General features: G+C 33.5%; 1 protein-coding gene across 1 annotated transcript in view; it reads left to right on the top strand.

Moving 5' to 3' along the window:
• Positions 1-17,779, top strand: part of Myoz2 (myozenin 2) — a 31,750-nt gene extending 13,971 nt beyond the window's left edge. Inside the window, exons 4-6 of the mRNA XM_020167073.2 lie at positions 3,249-3,378; positions 8,581-8,764; positions 17,355-17,779. Of these exons, the coding sequence (XP_020022662.2) occupies positions 3,249-3,378; positions 8,581-8,764; positions 17,355-17,589 (549 nt within the window). The 3' untranslated portion in view covers positions 17,590-17,779. The remainder of the gene's footprint in view (positions 1-3,248; positions 3,379-8,580; positions 8,765-17,354) is intronic.
• The last annotated feature ends 4,654 nt before the right edge of the window (positions 17,780-22,433 follow it).

The raw sequence follows: 22,433 nt of genomic DNA, 5'->3' as shown, positions 1-22,433 counted from the left end.
ATTAATTCCAGAAAAATGTTACAGATGGCTAGTATTAACACTCTTAAAAATTAATGTAGGTAGAATGACTTGTAAGTTTGTAAGAATGATTTGTTAAGAATGATTTGTAGGTGAAATTTACTTCAGGGACCCATTGTAGGAACTTAGAAAAAGAAATTCTTTTTCCATTACATGTTTAAACTTCCTACATTTATCTCAACTGCCTTTGCTTTTTTTGGTGGTAAGAGAGTTTGAACTCAGAGCCTCGCTCTTGCTTGGCAGGTGCTCTATTCCTTGAGCCACACTTTAGTCCTTTTATTCTTTGCTTTGCTTCGCTTCTTTTTGAGATAGTTTCAGTTTTATGCCCAGGTTGACATGGACAGGACCACAATCCTCCTACTAACACTTCCCACCTAGCTGGGATGACAGGGACATACCACATACTCAACTTTTTATTGGTTGAAATGCTGTTTCTAGAATTTTTTGTTTGGGCTGGACTCAAACTGCAATCCTCCTGATCGCCTCCTCTGAAGTAGCTAGGATTTTTACAGGCTTGAACCAGCAGGCCTGGCTCAATTGCCTTTTTATTTACAATTAAATTCAGCAGATACTTTCCATTATTTTTAGAGGAAGTATGGATTCAGAATTAAATATATATATATTTATATATATATATTCTATATAGATGTACATGTATGTAGTATAGATATATACTATATATACTAATCTAGTCAATTAACTCAAACACTCAAAATAATACCTAAATTCAAAATATAAAACAAATTATATATATGCATATGTAAAAATGCTATATCTGTAGAAATCAATTATTAAAAGTAGTCTTTAAGTGTAGCATTATCTTAGAACTAACAAGAAAAATGATGGCACTTAACTAGATTTAAGCTAGATTATAAATCTGGGTGGGGTAGGACCCAAAATGACAAATGCAGCAATAAAAATCCAGCTCATAAGAGCAAAGAAGAGAGACCATGAGAAGGTAGTCTAGATCTTATTGGAGTGTTTGAAGATCACATGAAATATGGAGACACTTACAGTGCGTTAAGTTAGAAAGCAGAAGGAAATTTTAAGATAGGTCACAGAGGAAATGTAGAATTTAGTTTCATAAAGAACAGAGGGAGGGCATTATAAGCACATGAAACAGAACAGGTTAAACCACGGAGCAGGAATGAGCAGGGAAGGTGCTAGTCGGCATGAGGTAATGGGTATTAGGTAAGTACATCATCTTGATTTCTTAGCATGAGTTGAATTTATTCAATATGCAGTAAGAAAGAATTTCTAAAGACTGGAGTCATACACAAATATTCAGACTGAATAAAAGAGAAGTGCTCGGCAGAAAATGAACAGAAGGTAGGTGACCGTATGATAAAAGCATAAGCAATGCGAAAAGTGAAAAGGAAAGATGAGTCTATGGCCAAACCACCCTGTATGTGCCAGATCTCATCTGATCTCAGAAGCTAAACAGGGTAGGGCCTGGTTAGTACTTGGATGGGAGGAAATATGATAGGTTGAGTGTGGTGGTGCATGCCTATAATTCCAGCTACATGAGATATGGAGATAGGGGGATCACAGCTTGATGTCAATCCCAGGCAAAAAAGTACAAAACCTTATCTGAAAAATAACTAAAGTAAAAAAGGCTGGAGGATATACATAGTTCAAATGGTAGAGTACCTGGCTATCAAGTACAAGGCCCTGAATTTGAACCCCAGAACCAAAATAAAAATAATAACAATTTTTAAAACCCAGCAAGATTATGTTTTAAACAAGTTATAGTAAAAAAGAAATCTGCTAGATTTGGTGATTATTCACTAAAAATCCAGCAAATATTCAGAGTGTTTATGCTATGATAGGCTTTGTTTAAAAAAAAAAAAAGAATACATACAATAGAATTCTCTTTAACAAATAGCTAACAAAACTAGTGGGTGAAACAACTCCCAAAAACTGTTTTAAAAGGTAAACTATGGCAAATGTCACGAGAGTGACTAAGTGGACATCTGGGAAGGAGTTGTTTTTAAATCAAGACAGATTTGCCTATAGTAATGAGTGAAAGAGGTAACGTGAGAGTCAAAGGTAGGAGGCATACATGATAATGAGGGAGTCTATATGGTGTACTTTGCAACTTAGGTCACATCTTTAAAAAACTGATAAAAGATGAGGATAGATAGGCAAGCCTGACGATGAAGCTAAAACATTTAGGCTTTCTGTTCACAAAGTGTGAACATGATGGTATGTTTGTAATTAGAATGCAATGTTTAAATTTTTAAGTATTTTTGCTATACATTCCAACCTCAGGCAGAAACTTCTATGCTAAAAGTCCTTCCCAGAATGTCTCTTTAAGTTCTACTACAGAGTAAGTCCTTTTGTTTAAAAGCTATTTTTAAAAAATACATACATGTCAATATATATGTCTCCTGAGTATCTAGGATTACAGGTATGAGCCATCAGCATCTGGCTAAATTCACACTTTTTCATACGTATTTAAGACAATACTTTATTATTAGGGTAAGGTCTAGCCATACTTCTGAGGACTTAATCTATTTTACAATGTCTATTTTTCTCTCTTAAAAAGTAAATTAAGTGTTTTAAGGTGCTATATTAGTGCTATAGAACAAATCTTAAATTATAATAGTAAAATTCACTTAAAATTTAAAAGACAAATGTCTTTCTTCAGAATTTTATTTTCTAAGAATCATAGTCTTCCCTCTGTAAGTTAATGCAACTTAAAGTGCACATGGTTTTTCTGTTCATTTGTTTTGGGGGGATTAGTATGTATGACTGCTATTCAAATTTCATATGAAATTTTAAAACTTCCTACATATTAAAAATTCTAAAACCCAACTATAAAATTCAATGCTAATGTAAGACTCCTTCAGCCAAATATTTAGCCAATATGCTCTACATTATCAGATTAGTAAAGATTTAAATATTTTTCTTGTAGGGATGTTGTGAGTGGAGAATTAAATCATTAAATCATCAAGCACTACTTGCAGTGCCAGGCATACAGTAAGGCTCAATTAATTTTGGTTTTATTATTTAGTGATTTGTTGTGAAACAGATCTAAAATTGATAGCAGTAAAATTTTTCATTGAAGTGCTCAAACTTATTACCATGCAAATGACAGAGGACTTATGAAGCAATATAGTGGCATTTTGTCTAAATTCTAGATATACAAATGGTGGGAGTCTTATACAAATGGCTCCTACTAGTTTGCCTTGGAGTTTTCAGCAGAGTTTTCTTTTGATTGAATACAGCACAATATTGCTATGCAGAATGGGAAACTGGATGGAAGTCACCTGGAAGGGGATTCACAGCAAGCCCCCTTGACTCCTCCTAACACCCCGGATCCACGAAGCCCTCCAAATCCAGAGAACATTGCACCAGGTAACTTATCACCTTACAAACATGGCCATAAAATTGCTATGCATTTAGATCTTTGACTCAGCTGAAGTTTTATTAAATGGTATTTAAACATAGTATTTCTCATTAAATACCTGTTTTGTGGATAACTTAAAGATAAATTTAAAAATTCAGACCCAATGAATCATATAAGATATTTATAATGGCCATATATTCTTTCAGATGTTCCATTGTATTTGTAATATCCAGTTAAATTGAAAATTAAGACATTTGTAGTCATATTGTATTATATTTGTGTAGGGCTCTATAATTTATGAAATTCTATGGTATATATTATCTTTAGTTCCTTAATAACTCTATGAGATATTTATTATGACCCTCATTTTATATATTAAGACTGAGGTCATGAATATCTATGAGGTCATATTGATTGATCAAGAATTAAATTAAATTTAGTATCAAGTCTGATACCAAATTTACAAATAAGTCATGTGAAATACCCTTGTGGAGTTTGCTTTCATTAGTCTCTGTTCCCTTAAAGGACTTTACATGCAGTCCCTTAAAAACATATATTTGGCTGGGAATGGTGGTGCATGTCTTTAATCCTCAACTTGGGAAGCTGAGGCATGAGGATTTTGAGTTTGAGCCAGCTTGGTTTACATAGAAAGTTTGAGACCAGCCTGGCTGTGCAGTGAGACCCCGTCTCAAACAAACAAAAAAAGAAATGAGCATATATTGGTTCATTATCTCAAGAGAGAAGCAAATCCTTATTCTATTACTACATATTATTTAGAAACATTGGTAGATGTTTCTTCAAGAAAAATTATATTACCTATTTAAATAGTAACTTTTCAAAATAGCTTATAGCAAGCTTGTTGTCCTTGAAAATCAAGTATTTCCTCAAAAGTAATATACTTCAAACTTATAAAATTTTAAATAATTTTATATTGAAATTAAAAATATCATGATCTTGTAAAATAAACAGTAAATTTAGCAAAAGCACTTCTAGAATTGTCCTCAAATAGTACTGTAGTATTTTTTTAAAAGTATGTAAGTGAACCAACGATATGGCATTGTCTTATTCAAAAATAAGGTGAATGTCAGCAATTGCTGAGACTGGAATGATTAGAGCATTCTGATTGTACACAAGGAAAACTATTGATAGATATAGTAAAGTAACACAGAACATGACCAATTAGGCATGCTTAAAATGCATAAGATTCTGAAATGAATTATTACAATAAAGCTCTCTAGTTGTTTCCAAATTAAAGTTATGGTAGAAAAGCAAGCTTTAGAATCAGACTGATCTGATTACTACCTTATGGTGCTTTCTACCTCCTTTCCTTTTACTACCATGTTGTAAAAGAAAATAAATCTCTTTGAGTCTCACTCTCCTCAGTGTTTAAAATAAGGAAAAAGAATCTTGATGCACAAGGTCATTGTGAGAGATAAAGATGACAGGATAAATACTAAGTTAAAATTAATTCTTTACCTATCCACCTTCATGTCCTTCTTGTACAACGGAACACATAAATACTCTGTTCTTTTAGCTCTAACCCCTGTACTGCAAGCCCTTGCTTTTAATTTTTGGAGTGTATCTTTTTGTTTCTGTTTGTTCATTTGCTTATTTTTTTGTTTTTTAAATAGGAAAAAGAGCATGCATATTGAAAAATCAATGCTGCTACAATCTGTACTCACATTACTTAGAACTTTTATTATGTGACTGTCACTATAACTGTAGAATTGCAAAATGAATAGAATAATTGATCTCTGTCCTCGAGGGATTCATTTGCAGACACAGAGAAACAGGACAAATGTCCAAAGTACATTCATAGTCTTACTTTCTCTCTATTTACATAATTTGCTATCATGTTTATTTTATTTACTGTCAGGAATACATGTGTGTGTTTATATGTATTTGTGTCTGTATAAAGACACAAAATTTAAAGTGTAAGTTCATACAGCTTTTTAAAGCTAATGATCCAATTACTAAATATTGGAAAATGTCTAGGTAATACAGAATAAGAAAAGGGAACGTTTAGGGGTTAGTAGGTAGTTTCTTTGAAGCAACAGAAATAGATTCTTCCTTCTTAGTTGATAGGTTTAAAAGTATACCAAGTTCAGGACACAAATTTTGGCTTAGTCTCACTTAGAAAAATAATTTGGGGCTACATTGGGGATTGAACTCAGGGCCTCCTGTTTGCTAGAAAGTGCCCTCCTACTTGAATTACACTCCCAGTCCTTTTGCTATTTTTAGATAGGGTCTCATGATTTTGCCCAGGTTGACTTCAGGCCATGATCCTACTACCTGTGCTGCCCGAGTAGCTGGGACTACAGGTTGCTATCACACCTGGCTTGTTTTTTGAGGTGGAGTCTAGCTAACTTTGCCTGTCTGGCTTCAAGCCATGATTCTCTATCTCTGCCTCCCAAGTAGTTGGAATTAACAGGCTTGTAACACCATGACCAGCAACAAATTAATTTTTTTATTGATTAACCAACTATGTATCCAACCCAAATTTTCTTGAACATGAATCAGTAAGAGTATTATAAATGCCATAACACTGTATGGATAAAATTTCTTTAACTTGAAGCCAATTATATTAAAAATACATTTAAAAAACCAAACAAGAAATATTGATATATAGCAATGGTGAATTACTATATTTCTGAGGTTATGTTTCCTTTAATTCAGCATATCAAAAATGAAAAATTAGGGCTATCTATGAAAGAAGTTAGAATGTTCAAAACCCTGAATGTTCAAAAATAAGAAAACATTACATAAATTATGGTTCATTAACTGAAACTCCTGAAGCAATTAGGAACATGATGTAGAAACATTAAAAAGTACTTTTTAAAAAGTTGAGAAAAATAAAATACATAATTACATATATGCTAGAGTTATATGGGATCATTATGTGTACATTATGTGTACGCTAGAATTAATTACGGGATCATTATGTGTACAACTGAAGAAAAACTGAAAAAAAATTGTGTTAGAATAGTAGGACTTCAAGGAATTTTAAAAAATATTAGAATATTTAAAATCTTTCAGTTTCTATAAACCTAACTTCCAATCAATTCTAGACAAAGGATGGGAAATAAAATGTACTAGCTATGGTCAAAGAGTTGTATATAGTATACAAAGGGATGGCACGAAAGGAAACTCTGCTTCCCTGGGAGAGATAGGAATGGCTACATGGACAAGGTAACTTCAGCTAAGACTTACAATGGAATTTGCACAAGACAGAAATTAGAGAGGACATCCAGGCACCAGGAACAAATGGACCAAATAGGGAGACCTAAGTGTACATAACAAATGACAAGTAGATGAACAGTCCTGGAGCACAAATGTTAGGAGAGAATGGCAGGAGATGAGCCTGGACAGCTGGAAGGAGCCATGTTTGTCATGCTGATTTTGCGTGGGAAGCCATTCCATTACTCTGACCAGGGGAGTGAGCGACAAGATCTGAGTAACATAAGCAAGTTTGCCAGTTGGAAGGTCACTCGGGCACCAATGTGGAGGGAGTGGGAGCTAGAGGATTAGTGTGGAGGCTTCTGTGAAAGCCCAGGAAAGAGAGCTGTAATGGAAATGGAGAGCAACAAAGGAATTTCTCATTGTTCTGTTTGCTGACCACCTGCCTAAGATTTACATGAGAATGTGTTAAAAATATGGATTTGCAAGTCATACCTAAGATTTACTGAAGCCAAATCTCTGGAGAGAAATCACTCTGTACATTTTAACTAACCTCCCAAGATTATTAAGAAACACAAATCATTTGAGAGCTACTATTTTAGAAAGCCTTAAGAAGTATAGTCAGTACTACTTAGTGATTTATGGGGATGAGGGAGTTCAGGATAATGCCTCAAGTCTGAGATATCTGAGGACAGCAGTAACATTCACTGAGATGACCAATACAGAAAAAGAAGCAGAAGGTATTGGAAAATGGCTGCACCCAGGTCTAAACAGTTTATAAATGGTGCCAGTGGAACACTCATTTGGACAAGTATAATAAATGGTTCAACAGAAGAACTTAGAGATTAAAAAATAAAAGTAAGAATTTCAATATGTGGGCCACAATTAAAGCCATGACTATACATGGAATTTTCTAAGTAGAGTGCATAGTGTAAGAGAAGAGCTTTGAGTAATTCCTGTTTTTGAGTTGCAAGCAGAGAAAGGAAGCCTACTAAAAGAGATTAGATATTGGAGGCAATCTGAAGAAAATAGAGTAATCACAAATAAATTCCTAGAGATGGAAAGATGGAATTATCAAGGAAATTTGTTTTTGTTTTTTTTTGGAAGAGATAAATGTTTTAATTAATATAAAGACACCATAGACATAGCTTTACAGAAGAAATTTGAAAACATTTTAGAAATAGGAAAGAGCATTAGGGAAACCCAAAGTAAAAGGACTCAAATGAAGAAGGGTTTTGACGTGGTGGAAGAGAATTTTAAGGAAATAACTGGTGATATGGTAGTTTAGATGCAGAGTTGAAAGCTGTGCTTTAGAAAACTTGAGGAGAGTCACTTGATGTGATTTGAAAACAAAACACCCATGCCAGGAATTATGTGATTTTTAAATGATACTCACAGAAAATTTCTAGCTTTTTTTGGGAAAAATAAGTCTGGGTGGTGAGACCAGCATCAGAAAAGCTAGGAAAGAAATCTTGAGGAGGAATAAGAGCAGAACTTGAATAAGGCAGTGGACACAAGTTCCTTGACTTGTTAGAAGTTTAAACATTCCACAAGCCACACAACAACTTAAAATAAGTAAGATCTTTAAGGAAAAGGCATTGGGAAGAGGGAGATTTTGTCTTTTTTGCTATTTTCCTACAAAAGGTATGCAGTATCCATTTTAAAATTAATTACTTATGAAATTTAAAGTCAAATGTAAATTAATACAAGGGGCACAATTTTTTAAAAAGTAAAATGAACAGTTTTACCTGAACACACACACACACACACACACACACACACACACACACACACACACACTAAGGACAGTCAATGAAAACTGTACGATTTGGAAAAGTGGCTTCTTTTTTAAATTCCATAAGCCTAAGAGTTTTAAATGTCTAACACTTTCAGACCACTGTTTTCTGAGATTAAAAAGGATGAATTCTTCATAAATTTATCCCAGCATGAAAAATTAAACATGTTGAACGAAAGGCAGCATTGAGTAACTGTAGGGCACTGTGTTTACCTTCTCTTGCTCTATTTTTCCAAAGGATATTCTGGACCATTGAAGGAAATTCCTCCTGAAAGATTCAACACCACAGCTGTCCCTAAGTACTATCAGTCGCCCTGGGAACAGGCCATTAGCAATGATCCAGAGCTCTTAGAGGCTTTATACCCCAAACTTTTCAAGCCAGAAGGAAAGGCAGAACTGCCTGATTACAGGAGCTTTAACAGGTAATTAATTCGGTTGTCTGACATGACACTGTTGGTATGTAATGCCATGTTTCCATCACTGTATAGAGAACTGAATACTCTTGTAGAAAAATAGTTTTTCTTTTAAGAAAAGAATATTAGTAGAAATATGGGGTATTTCCAAGACTAGGCACTCATTTTTGCAATCTTATTCTCTTAACCTTGGTCCTTTTTATTATAAAAATAAGCTAAATGATTCAGAAATTACCACTATTATAACATCAAGATTACCCCCATACTTTAAAAAAATTTAAATAATAATTTCTAATGCAAAGGTTGACATTAATACATGTGTTTCTACAAGTGATACTGCTCTTTAGGAATTTCAGAAATAATTCACATATGGAGTTATGAGAATTACTGTGTAACTTCAGGTTCCAATTTATTTTTTCCAGACTTTAGTCTAGATAAAAGGTAATTTACAGATGCAATGGCCCAAGTTTCCAGCACATATACAAATGAAAACTTATGTTACCAAGAATATCTACCAAATAGTATCAGCAGAATAGTTTATATAATGGGAATCTATGTTTCCCTGGTATTCATTTTTTATAATTTCCTTGGGAGTTGTGGACATTTTTAATGGTTCATAGTCCATTCTTGGATCACCTGATTTTCATTTTATAGTAACATATTTCCAATATACTGATTCATACCCACAAAAAGACCTACTTAAAGTACATGTGCCTTGTCTATTAAATGCATTGTTTTAGGAGTCTACTGAACAACAACTCAATGGTGTAATCATATTTTTGGTTTAAATGCTTGGTAAATAAATGAGACTATAAAAAGTCACACAGGTAGGACTTCCATTTCCAGTAATGGAAGAAAACTAGAAAAGTTTGTTTAGACAAATAATGTTTCTACAAATGATTTAAAAGCTACCAAGACAGTGGGTTCTTAAAGGTCAAGGTCCAGGAGAAAAGGGAAATCTGGAGATGTAAGCCCAACATTTGATACTTTTCCCCTTGAGGCACTTGCTGACTCACTGGTAAAATCTGAGAGATTGAGAAGCTGAACAAATATTTCAGCAGTTTCAAGTCTGGGAAGACCAAAAATAGGAATGTAGGATCTCCCAAGAGGGAGAAGCCCTGGTAAAATATTCTAAACTTCCAGCTGGAAATCCTAAAGGATATCCCACTGGAGATGGGGTATCTCAAAAGGTGAGCAAATAACAGATCAGCCTTCATCAAGATAAATGCACTCCCAGTCCCAGACAGTACAGTTTTTCAAATTGGATAAAGGCCACCTCCTGTAAATCACAATGCTTGTGATTTCAAGTGTAAATTCTCTCTGGAAGGAAGATGGAACTACTGGAGCCACCATTTGTGTGTATTATATGTCCAGTTCTAAAATAAAAATATGGAAATAGCTACATTTTTATTATGCTAAAATATATAGCAAAATTTACCAATTCAAGCATTTTTGAGTACAGTTGAGTGGAGTTAAGTACATTCATAATGTGCAGTCATCACTACCATGTCCACAATTCTATTTTGTAAAACTGAAACTTTGTACCCAGTAAATAATAACTTTCTATTTCCCTCTTTTCTCAACCCTAGATGACAACCATCAATCTACTTTCTTCCTTTGTGTTTCTTACTACTCTAAGTATTTCATACAAGTGAAATCATAGCATTTACCTTTTTGACTGGCTTAACATAATGTCCTCTAGTTTAAAAAATATTTTATAAGTTTTTATTAACATAAAGGTCAAATTATTGACTACTGCTAGGGGCAAAAGGGGGCTGTGATTGGGCAGGACCATGTATAGGGTTTTGGAATAGCTCCTAATATGTGCAGTCATTCCAAAGTTCTTTTCTTTATATATGTTGTGGACATTTTAATGAGGGCTTTTTGTACTTATGTTATACTGAATGGTAGAAATGCCTTTTAATTCAATAAATAGAATAATGGTAGCTTAAACACAACTGAAGAGAGGATTGGTAAAGTGTTAAAGGAAAATGTTCTGGTTGAAACATAAAAGGAAAAAAGGATTCAAAAATGCAAGAAAACAGAATACACACTTGAAGCAATAATAAAATGCCAGTATATGTATGTGATCATGATCTCAGGAAAGAATAAGATACAAGCCATATTGGAAGAATTAATGGCCAATAATTTTTCAAAACTGACAAAAGATATCAAGCCTCAGGTTCAATTTTTACACAACCCAAGAAGGGGAAATTAAAGACAGTAAGAACATTGCAAATTTAGGGAATAAAAGATACATTATCTTTCAAAGGTATAAAAATAAAAATTGAAACAGTTGATTTCCTAACTGAAGTGATGGAAGATAATGGAAAAATGTCTTTAAAATAGTAAACTATCCAAGGTATGATTCTATATCCAGTGAAAGTATTGTCTAAAGGTAAAAGTTAAAATAAAAACATACTTACATATTTTCAGACAAAGATGTTATTTACTAACAATAAGTCAAGAATAATAAATAAAAGAACAGAAAAATAAAACCGTCATTATTTGCAAATAATGAAACTACCGAAAAGAAACTTCAAGTTAAATCATTAGAATTAGTAAGTGAATTTGGCAAGAGCAAAGAATACAAGGTCATAAAAAAATGACTGGTATTTTTATGCACTGGCAACACATAATTAGAAAATAAATAATATTCATGACTTTTACCTGATGATTGTGACTTATACTTTATGAAGTATAAGATACATAAGTATTATGTACATAGATACTTAAGGTATAAAATACAAGAATATATATTTCAATCCAACTTTTATTTTAAAAAAATCACATAGTCAAAAATAACTCCAATATTTATCTGAGTTTTCATAAACTAAATATGACAAAGTCATTCTTTAAATTAGTCCAGAACACAGTCCAGTTTTTTAGAAGAGAGGTTGAAATAATTTCTAGGGATAAAATGGGTTATTTTCCCTGCTGTAGGTTAACAATCACTGGCCAAAATAAATGAGAAAGCCATCTATTAACTGTGAAACTGAATGGACAAGCTTATTATTCACACATAGATGGATGACATGGTATAAAAACCATTTTAAGTCAGACCTATGTCTAAAGAATTAATGTTACAGTAATCAAAGAGATGCAGTCCTACCTTTGAATCTAATATTTCAAATCTTTCCATGGAAGTTTTTGCTTCAATAACTTTGAACTTGAACTATTTTCATAGATCTTTAAAATCTTACAAGAAGTCTCTCACTTTGAATGGTAAGGGGCTCTATGTATTTCAGGGCAATAAAATTCAAATAAACAGGATGTAGTCTCAGTGGTGCCAAAGAAAAGAAAACCCTGCTTTCCAAACAGCAACCTTCCACTGGATCTGTAGTAGGAGGTAGGAAACAGGTGGTGGAACTAAAGGGAATTCTGCTGTTTCTTAGAGAAGAAAATGATCCACAAATTCATAGGAAAAACAAAACAAAACAAAAAACCAGAGCTGGTTAAAAAGGGGGAAAGCACTCCAATAAATGCAAATAGTGGCTCTGATTGCAGAGGAATTTACTTGTTTGATTTAGTTTTTAAAAATGCACAAATGAGTAGAAATTTTTTTAGAATAAATGTAAAACTAATTGACTAAATTCAGCTTAAATCTAGAACTGTTCAATTCTAGCCTCTTACATCTAATATGTAACTATTCAATCTTGAAATTCCAGTAATAGGTGTGTGATCTATCTGTGCAATTGCCTGGGCCCCATGTGAAAGGAACATATGTGGTTTAATGCTCTACTGTTCTTGTCTTGAATTCCTTTTTTTTTTTTTTTGTCAGTGTTAAGGATCAAATCAAGGGCCTTAAGTGTGCTAGACAAGTGCTCTATCACTATGCCATATCCCTAGCCCCCATCTTAGTAACTATTGAACAAGGACTATTTGACACTGGTCCCTACAAATTATGTAGCTGGTCCTGGGGCAGGGCTCTAAATTTAGGAGCTTTATTTGAGTCAACAGGCAGACTAAAGTGCTTTTTTGCCTGAGCCTCAGGCCATTCTTTCTTGGAGGAGCTAGCTTATTCCATACTTTTTTTCCTCTCATGTTTCACTCTTTGCATGACTGTGAGCTCACTTGAGGTTAAAACTCTACTTAACAATCTTTTTGTTTGATTCACAAAGCAGAATGTCTAGACATGCTAAGGAATTAGTAATTTGTTGCATGAATAATGGATGAATCACAAATGAACAAATTGTTGACATACAATGGCAAGTTTCTAAAATGATAAAAGATTGCTTTGGATATCTTGAACACCTGAGAATGTTTTCTTTTGTGCTAAATCAAATTTGTCATAAAGACTCTTTAGTCACTAATTCAGTTAATAAAACGTGGAACACTGAGTCAGCTAATTTTGTCATGAATGTGATAGTAACCTGGTTTGACATGATGTAAACACTTTGCTTAACCTAGAAAGTGGACTTAGAGGGCTGGGGATGTAGCTTAGTGGGAGAGTACTTAGCATACACAAGACTCTGGGTTCAGTTCCCAGCACTTCAACAACAAACATTATTCTTAACAAGTGTTTTGTGGGAGTGTGGTGTAAGACTAGGAAAGCAGGATTTCAGTAAGTCTGAATGCCTGGGTTCCACAACTCAGTAGGTGGGTAACTTTGGGCAAGTCATTTAATTCTCCATGTCAGCCTCCCAAGTAGCTAGGATTACAGGTATGAGCCACCGGCACAAAAGCCACCAACCACTTCTGATCACACTTTCTCCATAATCAGATTCTCTCTCCAACTGGCATAGATGGTTAAGACCAATTGTCTCTTCATATGCTAAATGTGGCTAGAGAAAAACACAGTTTTGCTGATTGTCCCATTGTAAGTTGATGACCAAAACACTGCCAGGTAACTCACGAACATTCTATAGCCAATCTGCTCCACCAGTGTTCTAAAAGATAAGATACACTTTCTAATCTCTCCCCAAATATGCAATACTCCAACCCACTTCTCACTCTCAACTGATGGTCTTGTGTTATTTATGAGAAAGTGGAAGCAAATTGGGAAAGACCAACCTCATCTTTCCATTATCAAGTGCATCTGAATCCATAGATGCTTTTTCTCCTAACACAGCTGATGAGTTGCCTGACTTGTTCCTAAGGTCATCCCCTGCAATTACACATTGTTCCCAACCTTCTCATCCACTCTTTATCCTTTCTCTTGCCTGCATCAATTTTTTCTCTCTTTATTGGTTACCATCACTGTATAAATTGTCTTTTAACTTATATAAAATCCCCTTTTACCTCAACCTCTTTACCAATTACTTCTGATTTATATCCTCCTACTTCATAGTAAAAATATCTTCAAAGATTGTGTATACTCCCTGTCTCTATTTCTTCATGTCCCATTTTCTCTCTTGAACTCATTTCAATTCAGGATTGTATCAAACCACTCTAAAGAGCTGTTTCTTCATGCTACTTCATTCAATGGTGAATTTGTGGTTATAAGTACATTCAGCTTCACAGCAGAATATGACATGGTACACCATTCCCTTATAAAAATTAGTTCTGTTCCTTGGCTTTTAGAACAGTAACATTCCATATTCTCTTCCTTTATAGCTTTCATTGCTGGCTCCTCCCTTTCCAAACTCTAAATGGTAGGGCACGATCTTCTCTCTTTCCATTCATTATGGGATGTGATTTTATGCAGTTCCATGGTTTTAAATATCATCCCCTTATTGTTACTGTCAATAGTATGCCCAGCCCTGAAGCTTTTAGCCTTCTACTGGACATTACCTTTAGGATATCAAGCATATAAACATTAATGTGTCGGAATGAAATTTGATTTTCAACCCAAACCAGTTACTTTTCTAATGCCTCATCTCAGTAAATGGTATATTTACACTCCATGTTGTTCAAGTAAATAATCTACAACATACCCTTAATTCCACTTTTGTCCTCATTCTGCATACTACTAGCAAAGTCCTGTTAGTCAGATCTTCAAAATATATTCAGCCACTTCCCAACATCTCCAGTGGTATCAAACCATCACTCTTTTACTTTGATTACTGCAAACACTTTCAAATCAGACTTTTTTTCTTTTCACTCTTTCCCTCCTCTAGGTTGTTCTCCATACAACAGTCAGAGAGATCATTTTAAGGTGAAAATCAGATCACATTCCCTTCCTGATACAACACTTAAAATCCAAACTCATCAAGGACTACAGTCCCAGCCCTGGTGTCTACAGCCGCCACTTCTACTACTCTCCTAAGGCTCATCCAGGTCCTGCCTCATTGGCCTTCTCATTGTTTTTTTACAAAATAGATCCCTTCCCACCCTGATACTCTTTCCCTTGTTCCTTTGGTCCATACGGCTTTCCTCAGATTTTCAGGAAACCATTCCTTCACATCTTTCAATGCTTCGCTAAAATGTCATCTCACAGAGGACTTCCTGATAAGTGTATTTTTTTAATTATTTTTCGATAGTATTGGGGTTTGAACTCAGGACCTCAGTCTTGAAAGGCAGGTGCCCTACCACTTGAGCCATTCTGTCAGTCCCCTGACAAGTATATTTAAATAGTGCTCTTTCCCCTGAACTAAAAATTCATCAACTGTATGAGTATACAGGAAAAAAACTTTGAACTCCTCATCTTCATTTTTCTTCATGGCACTTTTCATTAGCTGGTTATGCTATCAATTAATATATTCTCTTCCTATAAGTGAGTCTCCCTATCTACAGTGTAGACATCAGTGGAGAGCTGCAACTTTATCTGTATTGTATCTGATCTAATTATCTACCACAGTATCAGGCACTTGTTAAATATCTGTTCTGAAAAATGAATGGAAGTTCTGTGAATAATAATTGGAAGTCTTGTGCTCTGTATGTCAAGTAATTGAACTTAGGTGAAGATAAGATTTCAGGTTAGCTAGACTGACTCAAGAATCCCACCTCTTAGATGGTTCTATTTTATTTTTTGTCTGTTGCTCTATAATTTCCATCTTGTTTAATTTTGTTATATGTAGTGTTCTGGAAGGGAGAAATCCTACTTTAACTTCTACCCAACATCACTTTTAGGTTAGTCAGATGAATATATTAACAATCTCTGATTATTAAATTCAAAAACAAAACTAACTTCTGACTACCACTTATGTATGGGAGGATGAAAAATGCACCCTTTTTTACCTCACTCACATAGCCAATCAGTATATCAATTATTTACTCTTCTGCAGTACAAATATTTTAAACTAGATAAATTTTCTTTCCCAAGAACAGTACCTTGCTAATGAATATTTCCATGATATGTTTTTAAGGTGTTTTTTATTGTCACTGCCAGTACTTTTCCACAGTATGACTTAATTATCAATGAGCCAGAACATGTTCAAGTAGTTCTCTTAAGAAAGGAATATCAATCTGAGTCCAAGCATACCTATGATTTTTTTTTAACCTTGGCACATGAAGAATTACTTAGTTGCAGTCTTTTGTTATCAACACTTATCCAACATTTTCCCCCTATCATTTGGTATTTAATGTTTTGAAAAAGATTATAGCCAGCCTGATTTTTGTTCCTCTTATCCTTTCTTCCTTCCTTTCAACCCCAAATGGTTCATTATATTTAAAATAAAATTCTAACAAGAAATGTGCAGGTAGTATCTTCTTTACTTCTGATTAATTTTGTCCTGTAATATCTTTTTTTTCAACTCAGGGAAGTTGTCTTCTGTCATATTTTTGGCTCCTGATTGTGATCTAATGCTCCATTTTATTCCTCTAGAAACTTGAATATCTTCCATGTTGACTCATTTATTTTACATATTGTATTATCTGCTTCCTATGTGTTCTGGGACAGTTATTCCACATAATTTGGTATGCCTTTTCTATGGGAAAGAAATAAAATTTCACTATCCTCTCAATAGATTACAGTCCTTTGAGAGTAAAGGCCATGTTTTGTTTTCTGTTTATTTGCTTTTAAGAACATTCTTGGGAAATAATAGATATTCATAATTACTATATTGTTTTCTTAGGTGGCCTAAGATATCTGGTAATGGAGGAATATAAACTTACTAGAAAAAAATACGACAGAGTACTAACAAGGTAGAATATGGAGGCTATCACTAGGAGAATACACATATTAAACATTCTGTAAACAAGAACACAATTCAATGCATAATGAAATAATTAAAGCTCACATGTCACATACATGAGAAAAAAGGATTATAATTTTAGCAAATTTGGAACCAATTTAATCAATACAGTAATTTGGCTAAGGAAGTATAGACTGGGATAATCAGAAGGAAGATAGAACTGAAAGACCGCAGGGCATACACAAATGGAGGAAAAACAGGAAGAAGTATCTTAAATAGGAGAAACACAGTTAGCAAAGACACAGAAGGAAAAGACATTTATGAGTTCAAGGTACAGAGGATAGATTACTTTAGTCCAAAACTAAGATTACATACAAAGAGGCTTTATAGTAGTTTGTTATTAAATATTGTTTTATCATAAAGGCATGATTAATGGAAATGCTTGACTAAGAGGTCAAATAGTGAAAAGCATATTAAAAATATAAGACCATAATAACATGTCCATAAAATTATGAATTAAATTATTTTATACTATCTTGCAAATAATTTTAAATATTATTTCTTTTTCTCTTTATTTCCCACAGAGTTGCCACCCCATTTGGAGGTTTTGAAAAAGCATCAAAAATGGTTAAATTCAAAGTTCCAGATTTTGAGTTACTACTGCTAACAGATCCCAGGTTCATGGGCTTTGCCAATCCTCTTTCTGGCAGACGGTCCTTTAATAGGACTCCAAAGGGATGGATATCTGAGAACATCCCTATAGTGATAACAACTGATTCTACAGAGGATACCACTGTGCCAGAATCAGAAGACTTATGAAAAGGAAGTTGTACACAGGAACCTTCAAATATAAAAGTTGCTGTTTTATTATTCTACTTACTGGCAAAGCCACTTAAATTCTTCATTACTGGTAGTAATTCAATAGCAATGAAGTAATCTTCCTTTTATGACATTTAATTTAAATCTCAGCTCAAATACTAATAAACAATTAAAATCTTATTTTAAGAAACTTTTGTCTCACTTGGTTTTTTTCATACTTTTATTTTCACCTGGATTAAACAATCCAGACTTTTCATTGTGAAAGTTCAGTGGAAGAGTAAGGAGTTTTTGTCTGTGAGTTATTCCACAATAAGTTTTTCAAGTAGAATTTACAATCAAAATACAGTGTAAGATACATAGACTCATTCAGAGTTCTAGAAAAGGCATGAAAGCTATGGAAGATGATATACAGATGCTTTGATGGAGAAAAGGGTTGGGTGCTTCCTCTCTGGTGACCAGTCTGGATGACATCTTTTTGTTAGTCATTTATAGAATTTCAAGCACATATTTTTAACATGTTTTACATAAATAAATTATTTATTTACATAATAAATTATTACATAATTTATCCTGGATAGCATTCTTGAGTTTTAGTAGGTTATTAAATTCATTTAGTATTAAGTCACGGACATCAAGAGACAGTAACCCAACATAGCTCATACTACTTGCAGTTTTAGTGACCAGTAAGTTTTCAGAATTCAAATTCTACAACTCTTAATGCAAAACATTATGCTCAACTTCATGCCCACATCTTTAGGGTAAGAAAAACTAAAATACACACTAAATACATGTAAGTAAATGAATATATTTATGAGAATTGGCACCTTTGTTAAATATTTGAATTCTATCCAAATGCTCAAGTACTAGGGAGTTACATGCTGTAAAACACAACTAGAGAAGTGGAGATGTGGCTCAGGCAGTAAAGCACCTGCTTTGCAAGCATGAAGCCCTGAGTTCAAACCCCAGACCCACCAAAAAAAGTAAAAATAAAAACAAACAGAAAAAAAGTAGGAAAGCACGAAGTTTTGAAAGCAATGTAGCATACATCTATCACAAGTTATCTCTATAAAAGATTCATACATATAAAGCAACAGATATGTCTTAAAAGATGATTGAGGAAGCACATAATATGGAACTTCTGCTATGTCAATACCAATGTTAATTTAGTTAAGAGTCCTGTGATAAGTGTTTATAACAATTAAGAAATAGGTCATTCATAGAAAGTTGTCTGCCATATTAAATTTGAGATTGGAAGGTAAGAAAGAAGTCTGTATTAATGAAAATGCCAAGTAGCAATATTACTATGCTTATTTACAAAAGAACTGTGTATGTAGCATGGAAATTGGTGGTTATTTTAATCATCTTCAGGACCTGACTTGTTAGGGAGAAATCTTAAAACTGCAAAAAACGTGCTCTCTAGACAGAAACAAATGTGTTTATATATACTATTATCATAGAGGATTTGAATAATTTAAAGTATGTTTTTAAGAAATAATTTTTGTATTTCTTATCAGTTTGGGTGTTTAGTTGTTTTAAAATAGTATTGGTACCTGTTATAAACTGTATTTATGAGGCTCTTAAGATTGTTCACTATCATATTTCTTCCTTTCCTGGAAAAGTCTTCTAATTCAGGCTCAGCTGACACTTTTAGAAGTGCCAGAACTTCACTCTGGTTGCTACACAATTTAGAATTCCAAAGGGATTTTGAATAGGTTTTCCATTGATTTGAAAAACAATTAAGACTTTCAAAATCAGAAGAAATATGAAGAGCAGAAAGACTGTGGCATTTCTCCCCCCTGCATTTGTATACAGAAGATATGGGAAAAATAGAAAGAATATTTTTTAAAAAGTTAAGGAATGAAAGTGTTTGTTGATGAATTACTTAGTGTCCAAGCACTCTGCTCATTGTTTCGTAAAGGCATTATATACAACATTATAGATAATGATATTTTCTTTTTATAATTATCTTGGGGGAAAGGCCTTAAAAATAACCTCAACTTTATTTAAGAAAACTGAGCTTCAGAGTACTAACTTAACTTGAAATAGGCCTTGCTCATATAGGGAAGAATTTCATGTGTCTGGCTCTAAAGCATATACTCTAACTTACAACTCATGGTTATAACTTCTTGAAGAAAAAAAATCAGCCTTAAACTATTTTATTACATTTAGCCAAATAGCTATGTTTCATTGCATTTAATGAAATAATATCACAATTTTTATTGTTTCAGTACATTTAGACAAATAATACATTTAGACAATTTTATTTAATTACATTTAGACAATTTTGTTCAAACACAACTATATATTGAGTAATTTCACCATCCAAAGACATACAGGCTTCCATAACTATGAAGAGTTAAACTTTCAGACAATGATGAAAGTTGAACTAAATAAAATAAGCAGTATTCATTCATATGTTTCATTTTGAAATTGGAGAAATATAAAAGGGTTCTCTGATTATTTCTGCTCAGCATGTTATTACAGCCTTTTGATCTACGTATCTACCCTTTCATTCCTCTGCAAGGAAAAAGAAGGGAAAGAAGGGTAACTAAAGAGGAAAGAAATTCATGACAGTAACAGCCACAGGCTGAAAGAAATCATCTAGTGTAGTAACAGACATACCAAAACCATTCCTTCGAATGAAAAGAATTAGAGAAACTTCTGCTGAGTGGCTCAGTAAAGTGCCTGCTTAGCAAGCATGAGGCCCTGAGTTCAAGTCCCAGTACTGCAAAAAAAAAAATTCATATATCTATAGATATAGATATATATAACTAGAACAAACCAATCAGTGTTACAAAATAGAGGAAATTCTCAATTTTCATTACACCGTTCAAAAGACTTCTGGGTTGCGAAATATTATACTTAAGCCAGTTTCCTCTGGTATCATGGTAAGGCCACAGATCAGCTGGTCAACAGTCTTATGGATAATTAATTGCATTAATAACTAGAAGGTCAGTCAAAACAGCATCCTTGGCTTTTAATTCCTCATTTCCTTTAATCACTTCTCAGTGATGATTAAAACCACACATTGGTTATTTAAAAAATCAAGCCAAACATAGACAGTATCTTCAGTTAAAATGACCATTTACTGCATCTTTTAAATATTTACATTTTCTAGAATATATAGAAACATATATGATCCTATATATATACATATATAGTGAGAAAGAGAAAAAACTGTATTAGTAAATCCATCTGAGGGGGCTATGGGAGGCAGGAGAGATAAAGAAAATGTTAGAGAATGAAAAATATTGAAACAGCTCAGCTATAAATGAATATAATATAATGCACTATACAGTAAGCTATTGAATATTGGGGGAGTATGGTGATAGAGAATGAGTAAGTAACAGGAGGAAGGGGTTAATTTGATTAAAGCATGATATATATAGACCTGGAGTACCAAGGTGAAACCCTCTTGGACATCAATATACACATAATAAAAGAAAAAAAATGAAGGATAAGAGGGAAAAATAGGTCTTTTCTGGGAGTGGGTACCAGTGGAAAGCAGGCGGGCAGAGCAAAAGGGGGAATGAGAGTGTATATGGTGGATGTGTTTTGTATCCATATATGAAGGGAGAAGAATGAAACCTGTTGGCATTGTTCTAAGAAGGTGAGAAGAGGGAGAATGATGGAGGGGAATGCAGCTGGGATGCACTGTAAGCACATATGTGAATATCATGATGTATCCCCCTGAATAGCTATTATATGCTAATAAAATTATTTTAAAATTACATTTTCTAAATAGACCCACTTATAAATGTTTTAGCAGCTTAGAAATGGAGGGAGTAAATTATTCTTGCAAATTTTAGTATGGAGCAAACTGTCCAGTTGTGAGTATGAAAAGAACATCCTGAACTTTTCAACTCAGGGCACAAGAGTACCAGCAGGTTTATTAATTCTGGAATTTCCTCACTCTGCTGCTTATACATGATAAAACTTATATGACATCGCTGCAGTTTTTCAGCCACAAATGCTTTTTATTAAGCTTAGGAAAGTCTTGCTTTAAATGCTCCTTTTCTTATGAAATATATTTTTCCCCTCTACATTTCTGTAGAAAGAGGGCAATTCACTTTTTATGGAAGGTAGAAGAGTGCCAGGATTTTGCCAAAAGAACAAACAAAAGGAATTCATTCCAAACTAACTGATTAAAGCACTTTGCAAATATTTAAAAGAATTTTTAAAATATGCTTTTAAAAGTTTGAATTAACAGAATTAAAAATAAGGAAGTAAAATTATGTAAGGCTTTCAATGGCTTAAAATGAAATGCCATTAGATTATAAAAAGTGTGTATTACTATTTTAATTCCATTTCAATCAGGATATGAACTTCCTCTGGCTTCTCAATGTAATGAGATTTTCTTGGGAAGATTTGGTTCATATGGAAAAAGAGAGAGGAATAAGAAAGCTATTTTAACAAGTTTATAGTTTGGATCCAAATAAAAATGAGCTTATTATTCTCTATTGTACAATATTTTGAAACCCATTTGAATAGTAACTTAGGCAGTAGAGATGTTTCAGGAAATAGGGCCAGAAAACGTCAGAAGGAAAAAAAGATAAATTCAATGTCATTCCCTGTTTTAATACTGCTGATAGGAGAATTAGTATAGAAACTGCTAGCTCACTAGCAAAATAAATATAAAAGAGGAAGGAGAAGAAAGGAAAGCTAGAATGAAGCAGGATGAAAGGAAATACAATCTAGACTGTATAAAAGCTAATTATATCATTTTATAGTTACTGAAGTCTTTTGAAGTAATTTTGTTCCACATATATGCAGTGACTTGATATGAACTACAACATAGACATGCTCATTACATTTTATCACCACTCACAAGTAGTGTATAAAAG

The sequence above is a fragment of the Castor canadensis genome, chromosome 9 (genome assembly GCF_047511655.1).
Source record: "Castor canadensis chromosome 9, mCasCan1.hap1v2, whole genome shotgun sequence".
NCBI classification, from domain to species: domain Eukaryota; kingdom Metazoa; phylum Chordata; class Mammalia; order Rodentia; family Castoridae; genus Castor; species Castor canadensis.
The sequence above is the reverse complement of the archived record's forward strand: the minus strand, read 5'-3'. Positions and strand labels throughout refer to the sequence as shown.